The sequence below is a fragment of the Panthera tigris genome, chromosome B3 (assembly GCF_018350195.1).
Source record: "Panthera tigris isolate Pti1 chromosome B3, P.tigris_Pti1_mat1.1, whole genome shotgun sequence".
NCBI lineage: Eukaryota > Metazoa > Chordata > Mammalia > Carnivora > Felidae > Panthera > Panthera tigris.
The window spans coordinates 93,079,348-93,096,232 of record NC_056665.1 but is presented as its reverse complement, the minus strand read 5'-3'; the positions used below and the strand labels follow the sequence as shown (position 1 = coordinate 93,096,232).

The window sequence follows — 16,885 nt, the reverse complement described above, 5'->3', positions numbered from 1 at the left end:
GTAATTAGAGAAGGGACATGCCTTATAAGAACTGTGATAGTTCCCTACTACAATCAGTTAAGAATGGAACAGCAGCAATACTCTAATCAATACTTCTGCTCTTCTATTTTGTAAATATAAGTTGCAAACTTGTCCTTTTCCCAAATCCCCTAGAGTACACCCCCTTCCACCACCCTCAACTTTCAGCTTTTTACAATGCATGAAATGAGGCCACTAGGCATCATCTGTGCAACCATACTGTTTCCTCCAATCAGAGATAAAATGGCATCCCTATTCTAGATTAACCACATCCACCTTTTGTGGTGTATATACTGTTTCTGTGTTTCAAGGTTCAAGCCTTGACTCATTTACTTTTTCAAAGGATTTGCTGTTTCTTGCCTTCTCATTGTTTACATTACAATGCCAAAATTTTGAAAACAATTTGAAGGAAAGACAAACCATATATCCTGTTACACATACATATTTGCAAAACTGAATTTACCCCCATATATATGAGGAAAAAGAAATATGTTAACTTCTACTAATCATTAAACTCATACAAAATTATTAATGCTCATTTATTATTCAAATAATATATAATTAAGATCTTACTTATTAACATCTGAACCAAAATCTTCAAGAAACTCCACTTTTCTCTGAGAAAATGTAATTCTCATTTTAATAGGTAATGAACCATGTATAGCTTTGTCAAAACAATTTAGGATATTTTCTTCATTTTGTTTGAGGTCACCACTATATTCCATTTCAAGTAAATTGAGGTATAACTTTGTATTCTCCTGTGTAAAAAGCAGTATCAATTAATAATATTTCTAAAATGTTTTGATTAGAACACAGATATTTAAAATGTCTTAATTTTTATGTCTGAATTTGAAAAATATTGAAAGTCATTAAAATGTAACTCAAGTTAAATATTTTCAGCATACACATAACAGGTGAAAAAACTAATTAGCATACTGATAAGTAATGACATCATCCTGGTATCTCCCCAACTATTAAAATTATTAAATGCCAATAAGTTAAGACCCTGTATCTTATCTTAGGTTTACTGTGGCTTGACCTACCATGACAAATACAAAACATTAAAAAATGGTTTCCACAGTTCCACAGACCTGTCATTAGCTTAAAATCTAAAAAGTAAGAAATTTCCTATACACTGCCTTTTGCCAACCGATATGTAAAACGAAATACTTTAAAAAAGAATCTCACTGTTACAGTTGCTAAAACGTAGACATCTGCCATGTTTTTGTTTATAAAGTACTCTCCCAGGTCCTCTACTTAAAACTATCAGTAAATTTGTTGTGAAATTTCTAAATGTGAGGGAAATACAAAGTGTCACAATGTCTGCAACACTTTTTAACCCAATAATCTTAATTTTCTCAACCTTTTAATACATAATAATTTAAACAATTGTTAAAGATGGCAACATCAGTTTAGAGGGACTGTTGTCTTCATTTAGTAATAAAATATATTACATACAGACCAAATCTTTCATCATAGTTGCCAAAATGGGAAAGAAAAAAAACAAAAACGACCATTTATTTTTTTTTTTTATGGAAGATATTCTAAAATACAAATACATACTTTGTCTCTTTCGATTGCTTCCAAAAGCACCTTTCTTGATTTTGGAAGGTTTTTTTGTATTTTGAAAAGATGTCGGGCTAGTTTGATAGCATAAAACGATGATTCATTATTTGATTTAGCATTCTTAATGGCATCCTGAAGCAAATGTTCAGCTTCTTCCATATTTCCATGCCGTCGTTCTAAACTTACTCTTCTCAATCGAACCATTGCCAATCCTAGAACACATTCTTCAAATGTTCTCAAGATATTCCTGGCTTCATTAATATTACCTAGAAATGTTAATTAAATGTTTATGCTTTGATTTAAACTTCTGAAATATCCTTTATGCCAGGTATTGGCAAATAACAGTCCACAGGCTAAATCTAGCCCTTTGCCTGGTTGTTTTTTTTAATTGAAAATAACCGTGCTCATTTGTTTATCTACGGTCTACAGATGCTTTTGGGTGGGCTACAATGGCAGGGTTGTCAGGAAAGAGACCATATGGCCTTCAAAGCCTAAAATATTCACTATCTGGCCTTTAATAGAAAAAAAGTTTACCCCCTGAAGGAAGAAAAGCAAAAACAAAAAACAAGACTGACCTCTGCTCTATACCATCCCTCAAGACTCAATTCCTAGAACTTTATCTTGAAGTTAACTTAAAATCCCAAAAATATCAACTGAATTTCCTCATTCTTACCCTGCTGTTCCTCAAAAGCTGCCCAAAGCATATGCACCATGGGTTTCTTTGGGAGATGAATAGTGCAAGCTCTGCTGAAGACATGCCTCACTCCTTCAATGCTATGGTTTTCCATGTACTTGGCATACTACGTACAGAAACAGAGGAAATACTGAATAATTTACAGTTGAACAAGCCATTAAATATGTGACAGAACGATAAAATTCTATTTTTAAACCCATTCAGCACCTTTATTGAACCACTAGACTAGTTTCTGTAAGGAAGGACGAAGAGAGGCAACGAGGTTGGCATATGCAGCAGTCAAATCTGGTTGCAAGCAGACCATCTCCTAATGCAACAGATATAGTTATATGAACAACATTCAACAGAAGTACAAAAAAGGTTAGTCACTAGATCAATGTTTATAATATGTGCAAGTTTCAGAGCATATAATTTTCTTACCTTAATCCAAAACTCCTCATAGAGGGCACATGATATGACACATCTTTCAAAGAGAACCACAACTCGTTCATGAGTCCCGTTTTCTATTTCAAATTCTAAGTATTCTTTCCAGTTTTTTAGTTGTGCCTTCTCCAATGGTTTCACATGAAAATAAGGTCTTTTAATCTGTAACAAAAGTATAACAGGAAAAAAAAAGTAGGACATTGCAACGAAAGAAAACACTAGACTATAGGAACAATACAAACCATCTAAACTATGTACATAATTAATGATGGTGAACCAAGAAAATTTTCATCACCATATTTCATGATAAAAAAAACTTACAACTAAAACCCCTTAAATTTCTTAGGCTTTAAAAATTGAAGAAACAGAATGTATTCTTTATTTATTTAGTCATTTTAATGGCACTACATAATTTTTTTTATTTTCAGCAAATTTATTTCTTTATTGAGTAATTTAAAATTGAACAATTATGCTATATAACAGAAAGCAGATCAGTAGGTAACTGGGGCTAGGAGTGGGATACAGGTTACTGAATGAAATGGGGCCAAGGGAACTTTCTGGGATGACAGACTAGTTCTATGTCCTAATTGCTGTAGTGTGCCATACCATAATGTACATTATACATGCCAAAACTGAATTTACTAGCCAGTCACAAAAAACCAAATACTGTATGGTTCCACTCTCATATGAAAGGCCAGAATAGGTAAATCTATAGAAACATCAAGGAGATTAGCGGTACCTTAGGGCTAGAGCAGGCAGGTGAGGTAGTAGAGGGGTGACAGCTAAAAAGCAAGGTTTGTTTTGTTTTTTTAATGTGCATGTGCACACGAGCAGGAGAGGGGCAGAGAGAGGAAGAGAGAATCCCAAGCAGACTCCATGCTGTTAGCACAGAGCCCGATGTGGTGCTCTCTCTCACAAACCAGGAGATCATGACCTGAGCCAAAATCAAGAGTTGGATGCTGGGGCACCTGGATGGCTCAGTTGGTTGAGCGACCAACTTCAGCTCAGGTCATGATCTCGCAGTTTGTGAGTTCGAGCCCCGCGTCGGGCTCTGTGCTGACAGCTCAGAGCCTGGAGCCTGCTTCGAATTCTGTCTTCCCCTCTCTCTGCCCTCCCCTGCTCATGCTCTGTGTGTGTCTCTCTCTCCCTCAATAATAAATAAACGTCTTAAAAAAAAAAAAAAAAAAGTCGGATGCTTAAGCAACTCAGTGACCCAGGCGCCCCAAGGGTAAGGAATTTGTGAGGTGATGAAAATGTTCCAAAATGCACTATGGTGATTGCTGCATGTATCTGTGAATACACTAAGAACTACTGAATTATATACTTTAAATGGGTAAACTATATGGTAAGTGAATTATATCTCGATGAAGCTATTTCAAAAACAAAAATAATTAGAATCTGTGAGGGGAAAACCTTCATTTTACTACACATCTAAAATGGGTGTATTTTGTAATACGTAAAGTATGAACTCAAACTTGATTCGAAAAACAGAACTATAATAAAATGGTTCAGAGTAGACATATCTTGCAAATCAAGTAAATCTGAATTCATTCTATAAGATTCTAAAATTAATAACAGAAAACTGATAATGGTAGAGATAAGTGGGACAAATGTCTTATTACTTAAATAAACAAAATAGTAAAGACATTACTCAAAACGGAAAAATACATTATTCCTATCTTTATATTTTGAAGCCTATTACAAAACAAAAACACTTACACCTTCTTCAAATGTCCACCTTTTACTAACTTCATGCTCATTATAATTAAACATTTCTTGATGAATTTCAATGATTCTATGTCTCATGTTTTCTATTTCTGTAATTAGCTTGGGAAGAAAAAGAAAAAATTTAAATCACACAAGTTAGATAATGAAATTTTTTAATATTACTGCTTACATTTAAGTATTATTCACACCTACTTTAATCTTATAATTGTGATAAGTTTTAAGCTGTTATCAATTATGTGTAAAGTACAATTAACAATACTAAAAGTTAGTTAAAAATCTCCTTTAAAAAACCCACTTTCTCATGTGTGTATTTAAAAGGGGCTAGTAGATCACAACACAGGCAAAATGCCCCTTCTAAGCTATTTCCAGGTGTCTCATAGTAAAATAGATTCTCCACGTTAAATCTGTATTTAAACTACACCACAGCTAAAGAATTCCCACTTGCCTCAATCAGAAATTAATTTTATATGAGCTACAAGTGATACAACACATGAAGTAAAGGGATATAAAGTCTAGTTTCTCATGCATTCAAGGATTTTTTCCCTAAGTTTAGTTACCTTTGCTGGATCTGTTATGTCTTCAATTCCCGATGGTAGATCATCACCAGGAGGACCATCATCACCACTATGTCCATTTACAGAAGCTAATTCCCTTCGCAGCTGAATAAACTGTTCACCAGTTAACAGATCTCTAGGCAAGTTATTCTGTACATGTTCTTTAAATCTAAAAGAAGCCAATGAAAATAAATGCTCTATATACGAAGCGTAATTTTAGATCCCATTTTCAATTACTACTACACATTACTCTTCCAAAAAAATTCTGATTTAAAACCAAACCCTTTCCTTGTCTATGGTGAAAGCTACCACTTGATTAAATGGTCTACAGACAACTTAATTTTCTTCATGCCTTGGCAATGGAATGGAAAAAGCATGGAGAGGCATAAATCCAAATCCTAGTTCTGTCCATTATTAGTGATTTGACTTATGGGAAGTTTTCCCTTCTTTATGTCTTGGCTTTCTCATCTGTAAAATGGCACAATGCTATTTTGCAAAGTTTTCTTTCTTTCTTTCTTTCTTTCTGCAAAATTACTTTAAAATGAAATAATAGTAATCCCTATTTAAATTATAAATGATCATTTATAAATGATCAACAAACATTTGTAGCTTCTTCCCACTTCTCAGTTACTCCTGAATCTGTGTCTGTGCCAAAAACTTCAATGAAATTGCCCTAATTAAAGCCACCAAGTGCCTTTTACATGCAAAATTAAATGGACACTTGTTTCACAGTACAGCCTCTATCCTAAACGTTATCACTATCACTTAAGTCTTCACTACTTAAGCCCTTTAACCACACTTTCCTTTTAGAACCTTCTTTGCCCTTGGCTCAGAGTTACTGCGTTCTTGGTTTTCTTCCAAGTCTCTGACTGATCCTTGATCTCCTCTGAGGGTTGTCCCTTCCTATCAGTCCCTAAATGTTAGGATTGCCAAGGACTCCATCTGACATTTTGTTCTCATCTATTTTCATTTAATTCATGCCCAATCTTATTAATACAGAAATAATAAGCATCCTATGGTGACTCTAAAAACTATAACTCAAGCCCATACTTTTCTATCCAATTGCCAAAACTCTGCACAAAGAAATAGGTTAATTTTAAGCAAAAAGTGTTTTGGAAAAAAAGTCATTTCATTCTATCCATGCACACTAGTTTATATATATGCAAATTTTAATAAAAAACACCAAGCTAAAGACCTAAAATAGCTACACTATCTAAATTTGGAAATTTTATGCAACATCTTGAACTAATTGTGTCATTTCATCCACAATCAACACCCTCAGCATTTCTAATTTTGATTAATGGTACTGCCAACCACTCAGTTTCTACATCTCTTCTATTTTGCTTTTATCATTTACATTCCACTGGGTACCAGGTCCTATTGATTTCACCTTCTAAATATGTCTTCATGTCCTCATTTTTCACCTGGATAAATATAAACTGCTCTTCCAGCCTCTAGTCTCACTATTCCCATCTCAACCCCAATATTGCTATAAAAATATTAAAAAGTAAACATGAAAAACAAAATAGTAAACATGATCATATCCTCCCCCCCCCCCCCCCCTCCCAGCCCATGTCAAAATAACTTCAGTACATTTACCCTGCATTCAGGCTAAAATCCAATCTCCTTAGATAAAGTCTTTATGCTGATCCAAACCAACCTCTCCAATCAAATTATTACACATAGTTGTATATTTATCTTATGTTCCAATCTTATGGATATTTTCCCAAGTTTCTTAAAACTGATTTAGGCTACTGACACCTGAATTTTTATGGATTTTAAGGCTGTCACTCATGTATGTAAATAACATTGGAAACTAATCTAAATTTTGCATAGTCAATGGATACAGAGGCTTAACTTGGATCCGTTTCACCACTGGGAGACAAAAAATACAGACTTCCTTATTAAAAAAATTTTTTTAATGAAGAACTCAAAAGTATAGTAAGAAAATGAACAGATTTAATATTCATATAAATATTAAAATTGTTAGGATACAAATAAAAAAACTTTTAACTACTTACAGAGCACAAACTTAAAATAACTGCTATGTTATATAGGAAATTCTTTCAAATGGTGATAAAATAGGAATACTAAGCAGTAATTTTTCATCAGCCTTTTTTCTACTGAAAACTAATTTATTCAATAAAGAATGGCTGAGTATCTAATATACTGAGCCCTATTCCTAGGTATTAAGGATAAAAAGTATTAGTAAGTCTCAGAAACTGACCAATGTGCAAGAACTATATACAAGAGACATAAATTTAAAGTGGTGTTATTAGCGTTAAGACAATGTAAATAAATAGGCAGAGTGCTGGCACAAATGACAGAAATACTTTCTATTTTGCTAAACTAGAGAAAGTTTCATATAGAAAACATTAAGCTATCTGGTTTTGAGTCATATGAGCAACCAGACAAATGGGGAAGCAGAAAAGGTATCACAGCCATAGAAATAAAAAATACTGCCCTTTGGGAAATTATCAGTATTTAGATATTATTTCTGGAGCTTAGGAACTACGAGGGCATGGGTCTGAGAAGTTAGATCACATCAACAAAGTCCACATGCTAACAATATTTTAAATTACTTTCTTAGAGATGTCATCAGTGTATATCCAGTATACAAACCTACACGACAGAAAAACTATTACAGGACTTAGAACACTTTTTAAAAAAAATATGCGCTTCCTCTTCTACACTTTCAACAAGATTGACGGCCAACACCATTCACACATAACTTGTTTGAGCCTTTATTTCTACAACTTAAATGGTATATAATCTTTTACATAGCTAGTGCTAAATAAACAACTAAGTAGGAGGAGTGTATTAGGCAAAAGAAAACATTCCCCTAGTTCTCAAAGCAGTTAGTCATGTCATAAGATTTACTTACACAAACACTACTTGTGAGTTTGCTATATACACTGATAAGGAAAATGTCAAAATATTAAAAGAACAAGAGCAGATTAAAGAGCAATATTTGTAATGCAATCCACTAATGTCTATTATAAGCATCGATACATTTTTAAAAATCTAGTGGGATATTCATTTAATAACAAAAAAAAAAGATGTGGAGGAAACTATACCAAGAACTTTGGAGCCACACTGTCTACGTTCCAAACGGCTTCCAACTAACTAACTCTGTGACATCATTGCAAGTATTTTAATCTATCTGTGCCTCTACTTCCATAAAATGGGGATAATAATAGTACCTATACCTCACTGGCTTCATGTGAGGATTAAATTAACTATATGGGATTCAGAACAGCATCTCGTACATGGCAAATGGTATATGACAAGTGTTTCCTAATTTATCTTTCTTACCAACAATAAAGTTCTTATTGTCACAGACTTTGTATCTATACGATAGATCCTAGAAAAATTGGCATGTGAAAAGGCACCCTCTTGTTCTCATAAGGATTTTTAAAAACTTTGTATTCATTCATTCTTTCAAACATTCACCAAGCTTTTGCATATGGGAAGTCTTGTGTTAATAATGTCTTTTAGCAAGTTTCTGCCTAGAAACCTGTGCATCTCCTATACTCCATAAAAAAACAAAGACAGTATATTCAGATCTACATCATTCCTATTCCTAAACTGGATCAGCATAACTTCTGTCTTTAGCAAATTGATCCACAGTACTTTTCAGATGCTTCATTAAGTCTTCTACTTTTTCAGTAAAGAAAAATTTAGAAAATCCTTCAAAAAGTACCTAACTTACAGCCTTTAACACAATACTACTTATAAAAATTGTAACATAACTATAGAAAATATGGTAGCTAAAAAAGCAAGTATTTATCAACATAGTAAATACTTACAACACATACTTTCTTGTTCAGAAAGACTTTGAGTCCATATCAGTGGGACACTTTGAGTACATCAGAAAACAGAATGTGGAAATCGTATCACACAGAATTAGTTGTTTTAACAGTACTCATAAAAATGAAATGATACCAGTCAGGACAAATTCATAGTGGAAAATTTAAATGAAATTATTTTTGATTTTGATTTTGATATAAACAGATCTAGATTTACTACATAAATAATAGATCTTTCACAGTTTTGAACATAAGGTATTATACGAATCACAAAAATGTACCTTTAGTACATCATTAAGTTGTTTTTTTTTTAACTTTTTTTTCTTAAGTAATCTCTACACCCAAAGTGGGGCTCAAACTTAAAACCCTGAGACTGAGTCATATGCTCCACTGACTAAGCCAACCAAGGCATCCTAAGTAAATCATTAAGTTCTAAATAAGCATCTTTATGTGCCATGTACACTGTTAATTTAGTACCACAAAAAATAATTAAAATTTGATTCTATTTTCTCATTCTTCACCACTCTGAAATATCTTAGGAGTCCCATTATTCTTCATCTATAAAAGGGGTATAGAGAAACTTGTTTAAATATGGTTAAAATTCCTAAACATTTCATAAGGTATGTGGAAAAATATCAAAATTCAAAAGTGTGTAAATTGTGATTATCAAGCAAGAAACTTTATTCCTGTTTGTATCTGAAAGAATCTTACATGACATTTCAAGAGAATTACAATCCTCAATATTAAGAATTACCTGATTAATCATAATATATCTTAATGATCGGACTTTTCCACCCACCTCTGAAAATGATGACTGTACAGCTGTGTTGGAATACCAAGAATGCGATCATATATAGCTGTAACTTCTCTCAGGTTTCCCTGTTCATTTTCCCAGTTTATATACATTTCCCATAGTCTGTCAGATCGGAAATCTGTTCCTGCAGCTAAAACAGCATGCTCGAAAGTTCTGAAAAATTAAATTACTTCTAAGTTATCTTTCCAAGATAAAATCACTTTTAAAATATTATTTCTACACCCTGCAATATATACAGATATCAAATCCTTAAGTTGTACGCCTAAAACTATTATGTCAATTATACCTCAATTTCAAAAAATTTTTAAAAATTAAAACATTATTTCTAAATTTCAGAAGATTATGCTAAATTCAAAATTACATTCAACTGCTTCTCATATAAGCAGGGAGCAAAAAGCAGAAGGAATAACAAAAGTATACAATAACTAATTATTAAAAAAGAGTAAGGAAACAAAAAGGGAATATATGTATGTTTATAGAATTTTATCTTATACAGAATTATAATGCAAAACATACACACTGCAAACATATAGAGTGTCAATGCAGACACTTAAATATTTGTTAAACTTGAAATGCTGAATAGATACATTTAGGGCAGAAGACAGAAACTAATTTTATCTCAATTTAAGGAATAATTTTCTGGAAAAATAACTCCAAGAAGGGACCCAGCTGCCTTGTAATGGAATGAGAAGTAGACATATATTTTAAAACTTTCAAAAGTCTCTCCTGCTACATCTCCAGCTAACTAAAAAATAACTAAAAAACAAACAAAAAAAACACATGTATTTTTAAACTACCTAACTCATTTCAAAGAGATTTTTGTAAGCAATTTTAATCACTGGATTTGACATCCCGATGGGATAAAACTTTTAGATACACATTTTCAAAATAAGTATCTTATAATCAACAGGGGTTTTTAACAGTATAAAAGTACCCTGCCTAGATTAACCTACAACTTTAATACAATCCCAATCAAAGCTCTAACAAATTTTGAGTGGGTCAGGTAAAACAAATTCTAACACTGAGCTAACATACAAAAAGGGCAATGCAGTGGCATTTTCCTGAAAGACATCAAAAGAAATTAGGAAGCTATAGTAATTAAAAGTATGGCACTAGCCAGGTAACATAAAAATGGATCACAAAATAGTTTCAAGAAAACAAAATAGATCAATGTACATGTGAAAGATTAGTATATGATAAAGAAGTTATTTTAAACCAACATAGAAAAGCCTGACAAAATAAAAGGTTAATTTGTGTCTTAAAAAAGATAACAAATTTAAATGCTAGATGAATAAATGGTAACAAAAAACTATTAAGAAATTAGAAGAAAACACCAGATTTATATATTCTTGACAAGATAGGCACAAAACTCAGACACCAACAAAAGATTAAAGACTGAGCCACATTAAGAAAAAAATGATAAAAAGACACGATAAAGAAACATCCTAAACAAACTTTAAAGAATGTGTTATGTGCTAAAACTGGAGGGAATATGTTAAGATAGGTAATAAAGGATTGAGTGTGTATGTGTGTGCGTGCACATGTGTATGTTTATATCTAACCTTTTTAAGACAGTAAAACACATGTTACTGCCCCTGCAGAATCCCAAAATGATTCAGGAAATTAACACACCAGACACTAAGAAAAGTTGCGGAGTTGGGAGAGGAAGTATGATAAGAAGGTAATGAACTAAAGACAGGATGTTACAAGATTTGTTTAATGAATGGTAAGAAACCTTAAACCCTCTTCTTTTCTGCCCAGCTATGGGATTTCAGGAGCTAGGTATACATTCTCCAGGCAGATCAGATGATCCTTAAATGAGAAACCACCTGACACAGGAGTATGATATAAGAATACCAACACTGGGATTCCCCCAACAAAAACCTGAGTGGCCACTTGATCACGCTACTGTGAAGCTTGCCAGGCCAACTAATAGCCCACAAATAAGACCCACAGAGCTTACATTCCATTTATTAAAATCACACCTTTCACATGAACACAAATCCAGATATCAGACAAGTCAAGAGACAAAAACAAGTAAACAGAAACACTTTAGAGGAAACAGTGCTGGGAGTAGAGGAAAACATCAACATTTCTTAATACCTTTTAAAAAATAATAAAAATACATTAACCCACATAACAAGAATAGGAGACTATAAGAACAGGAACAATGAGGGACACGTGGGTGGCTCAGTCAGTTAAGCAACCGACTCTTGATTTTGGTTCAGGTCATGATCTCATGCCTCATGGGATTGAGCCCCACACTGTCAGCATGGGGCCTGCTTGAGATTCTCTCTCCTTCTCTCTCTGTACCTCCTCTGCTCGCATACACATGCTGTCTCACAAAAATAAACTTAAAAAAAAAAAACGGAACAACAAACAAGAAAGATTCTTGGACGTTAAAAAACTGATGGCAGATATTAAAAATCCAATACAAGGGTCACAGAAATACCTCAAAAAGTCAAACAATATCTGACATGAAAAAAAGTAAAAGATAAGAAAATTAAATGACTAAAACAAGATCCAATGTCCAACAACTAAAACAGAGAAAAACATAGAAAGGAAATTAGCAACACAAAAATAAATACAATACTAATTATTTTGTTTTATTTTAATTTTATTAAGTACACTCTACACCCAACATGTAGCTTAAACTCACAACCCCAAGATCGAGAGCTGCATGTTCTATGGACTAAGCCAGCCAGGTACCCTAATAATAACATTTCTCAGAACAGAAAGACATGAGCACCCTAGATTGAAAAGACCCACTAAGTAAAACACAATGAATTAGAAAAAGAAAACCCACGCCAAAGCATATCATTAGAAAACTGTATTTTGGGGGCGCCTGGGTGGCTCAGTTGGTTAAGCATCTGACTCTTGACTTCAGCTCAGGTTATGACCTCACAGCTCATGAGATCAAGCCCATGTCTGTGTTAGTAGCACAGAGCCTGCTTGGGATTATCTCTCTTCCTCTCACTCTGCCCCTCCCCTGCTCACACTCTCTCAAAATAAGTAAATAAACAAAGATCTACTCTTTAAACAAAAAAACAAACAAAACTGCATTTTTATCAAAGATAAATCATTTTATAAGCTTCCATGAGGAAAAACAAGTCATATAAAGGGAATCCAGAAGAGCATTATCATACTTCTGAATAACAACACCAGAAGCAATATGAGAATGGAGAGATGCCTTCAAAGCCCTAAGGAAAAATTACTTCCAACTCGAAGTTCTATACCCCATTGGACCATCAACTAAGTGTTTCAGGCATACAAAATCTTAATTTTTTTTTCATCCCAAGCATCCTTTATCAAGAAGTTACACTCCTCTAAAGGCACACATCAATCAAGAAAAAGTAGCATCTAATAAACTCTCAAAAATAGAGCCTGAAACCCAGGAAAGAAGTAAAGACATATGCTAGAATTAGGAGAAGAAGGAAATTCCAAAATAACTGCTGTACGATAGATAGAAACAGAGACTAATCCAGACTACAGAAAAGAAGGTTCCAAGAAGAATACCCCGCCAAGAGGAAGGGTAAAAAATGGAATTTCTATATTTCTGAGTATAACTTTAACAGTTTTCAGATTAAGTAGAATAACACTAGATATATACACTTTTTTAGCTTCAAAAAATGACTTAACAAAGCATTCGTACATCGTGGAAAGTCTGTATTAGTACTGACTACTGAAATTAGCTGTTGGGAGGGAGTGGGAAATTTTAAATGTTCAAAGAAAAACTAAGCAAATGGGAAAAAAGAGGAAGATGTAAGAAAGGGTAATTAACTCCAAGAAAAATAGAAGGCTTTGAAACCTATCCATTGTGGAAAATAAGTAAAGGGAAAACAGAGTATACATTAGCTAAAGTTCTCCTCTACCATCACAGAATCTTAAGAACTGAAGAGACAGAAAAGAGCAGTAAAGAATTGCTATTATAAACATGTGGGAAAATGTCAGAAAAAACAGCTAAAATAGTTCAACAGGGGTTTAACACTTAAGCAGTTTAACACTGACTTTTTAAACTATATGCACATACTTTGATAAAAAAAGAAAACACATTTTAAAATGCCTATAATCAGTAAGAAAAAGACAATCCAAAAGTAAAATGAGCAAATGATATGAACAGGCAGTGAGTAAATGGCTTATACGAGTATATGAAAAAAACAACAAACTAGGATGAACAATCTAGAGATACACAAACTAAAATAACGAGCTACCACTGGAAGTGGCATGGACAGCTTTGGGAAATAAGACCACTCATGTATACTGTGGGAATTTAAAAATGATATCACTTTTGAAATAACACTTGATAAAACTTAGCCCTGGATTCTCTTTGACAGAAATTCCATTTCTAGCATGCTCTACATAAATAATGACTTTGTACAGACATGTTTACTACAGCACTGATTATTTCCTATGAATAAGGATTTGGTCAAATAAAAGATAGTACCTTTGACACTACAAAATACTTACGCAATGGTTAAAAATATACAGTAGGGAGAGATTCCAAAGCATTCTGTTATATTTTTTAAAAAATCATATATGTACAAAATGCACACATGTATGTACATCTATGTATGTATTAAAGAACACACAATTCATAAACCACAAAAGAAATGGGATTGGGGACATAAGGAACAGAGGTGTCAAATGAAGGAGGATATTTTTATTTGCAATTTTTATATTCATGCATTAAGTTTATTACATGTATCATTTTTTTAAATAGTGAAAAAGAAATACATGTTAAACATTCAGTTTACCATTCATAAGTAGTTCTATTATCAACATCAGAATACTTATTCCTACTTTGAATACATTTGAATATCAATTTTTCCCATACCCTCTTATTGTGCTGTTTGTCTCAGGATCACCAGGGTCCAATGTTTCTTTTAAGAAGTTTATATAATGTATCCATAGGTCAACACTAAGAGGTATTGCCTGAAGCCCCCGCCGATACACCTAAGAAGAAAACAACAAACTGTACTTCAAATATTTAATTATTTCTTAACAGAGAGGCAACACTGTGTTATCCGGTGAACCTTAGAAATACTAATTACTGGAATTTTGTTTAAATAATCTACCATTACCATTTGGGTGGAGGTTGGATAGAACATGGCAATGTTCTGATCCCCACGTGCAGAGTCTTGATCTTCAAAGCGCAGCAGTCCCTGCATTCTGACCGGGTTGTGTGGGCAGGCTTTGGGTTACAGACCATAGGGCACAGACCCATTAGAGCATCAATGACAGCGTCTGACCAAAAATGCAATAAGACGTAGCAAATGTGACTAGCAAACCAACTATATTGTTTGGAAAATGAGAAATAAATGTAAGTGAGAGAAAAGCCCTGCCCTACTTGTTAAGCTGCAGTGTAATACAGAGGCTTGCACTGCAAAGCTTGACAAACTGTAGAGGTTTAACGCACCTGCCAACAAAGAGAGAAAATATTAGCTACAAATGCCACAAGAGTGACAAATGCAAATAAAATACCCTATAAAATTGTTTGACCATAAATCGTAGGTACTGCCAGCCAAAAAAAAAAGTCTTTGTTTTGTTATTATTTGGCTTACAGTACCTAATGGAGACAATTTTATTCAGTAATGTACGCACCTCATCTGATTGTTTAATGTTGTCATGCCGCTTTTCAAGGTCTGCATACTTTTTCCAGTAACCATAGCAATACGGATAGTGTATGAAAAATTTGTCAAACGCTTTCCTGGCAGCCATCAAGTGATTCTGATGAAAATAAAACAAGGTGTTTAAAAACCTTGGAGGTTTCTGTCAGAAAATATTTATTATTTCTTCCAAATGTAATATCTCAAAATAAATGACAGGTTTAAAAACCACACACACAACATCTCTTTTTCCTGCATATACAATCTTAATCCTTTGAAACAAAAGGACATAATTCTGTTGAATAGCAAGGTATTCAAAGGTAACCTTTTAATTCAGTGATTCTACACATGCATGCATGCACACACACACCAATTTTTACAAATGTCAGACTTTGAGTCTATTAATATTGTCTTTCCATAACATACAAATGCTATGAAAGTTATCCTTTGAAGCCAAAATGTACATATCCAATGTTATTCAACTTAATCTGAAAATTATAAAAGATGCAACTTTAATTACAAAACAATAAAGCCTCATCAGGTATTACTTGATTAACCTGTCCCTCTAGTCCCATTTAAATAGTTACTAACCTCCTGTTCTACATACTGAAGCAAATATACCCAGCCTGTAAAATCCTGAGGATTGTTTTCTACAGTTTTCCAGAATTTTTCATATTCAGGAGGGAAATTTGCTTCCGTTTCTGTCACTGGAAGGTCCACAACATTTGTTATTTCATTTTCTTCTGTAGATGTATTCACATTAGGAGATCCATCAGGGGACTGTTCCATTTCCGTAACATTCATAATCTCAGTACTGAAATCAGCAGACTGTTCTACCACTACCTCTGAACTGTTGCCTGTGCTGCCATTAGTAGAATTTCTGTACTCTTCCATGTGAGAATTTTGCATAGTTGCTTATTTTGTCTTCAGTTAATGATCTGTGGAAACACAAAGAGGAACATCTTCTAAATGTTTATTTGTCATCATCGAAATCACCTTTTAAAAGCCGCAGTTACTAAAGCAATAGTAATTTAGTTACTAAAGCAATATAGTAATTTCATTCTGATCTCTCCTGTAAGTTATTATTAGCAAGTTTATTAGTTTCTGTATTTAAATTTTTTTAAGTTTATTTATTTATTTTGAGAGAGACAGAGCCAGCACAAGTGGAGGAAGGGCAGAGAGAGAGAGGAAGAGAGAATCTCAAGCAGGCTCCCAGCTGCCGGCGCAGAGTCCAATGTGGGGCTTGAAACCGTGAGATCATGACCTGAGCTGAAAGAAAGAGTCAGACGCTTAAATGAGTGACCCAGGTGCCCTATTAGTTTCTATACATATAAAAAAATAAAAAATTAAATAAAAAATTAATGTTTATCTATTTTTGAGAGAGAATGCAAGTAGGTGAGGGGCAGAGAGAGAGGGAAACACAGGATCTGAAGCAGGCTCCAGGCTAGTTTCTATATTATAAATGAATTTCTATAACATCTAAATTTCCCCAAAAGTTGCCATTTTATTGCTGGGTGCTTGAGTAAAAGTGAAGTAAAGATGGATTTAATTCATTCTTCAATAATTGAGTGTTATGCCTGCTCCCTCAAAATAATCATATCTAGAATTCAATGTTTCCTAGCTAGCTAAAAATAAAAAACCCAATGTCTAAATTTATCTTGCTATTAATCCTG

The 16,885-nt window shown here is 33.5% G+C and overlaps 1 protein-coding gene and 1 non-coding gene across 6 annotated transcripts in view; both read right to left on the bottom strand.

The window, feature by feature from the left end:
* PRPF39 (pre-mRNA processing factor 39) overlaps positions 1-16,885 on the bottom strand; it is a 38,666-nt gene that overhangs the window by 4,111 nt on the left and 17,670 nt on the right. Inside the window, exons 1-11 of one of the 5 annotated variants that reach the window (XM_007097540.2) lie at positions 15,208-15,294; positions 14,954-15,022; positions 14,688-14,850; positions 14,441-14,559; positions 9,592-9,759; positions 4,987-5,152; positions 4,421-4,528; positions 2,699-2,863; positions 2,258-2,384; positions 1,582-1,850; positions 592-776 (exon numbers count right to left, since the gene is read on the bottom strand). In XM_007097540.2, the coding sequence (XP_007097602.1) occupies positions 592-776; positions 1,582-1,850; positions 2,258-2,384; positions 2,699-2,863; positions 4,421-4,528; positions 4,987-5,152; positions 9,592-9,759; positions 14,441-14,559; positions 14,688-14,774 (1,394 nt within the window). In that variant the 5' untranslated portion in view covers positions 14,775-14,850; positions 14,954-15,022; positions 15,208-15,294. The other 4 variants (XM_007097536.3, XM_007097538.2, XM_042989632.1 and 1 more) reach the window with 4 other exon arrangements.
* Positions 1,418-1,503, bottom strand: LOC122239995. Its single transcript, XR_006219379.1, has one exon. It is a non-coding gene; the product is annotated as a small nucleolar RNA SNORD127 (small nucleolar RNA).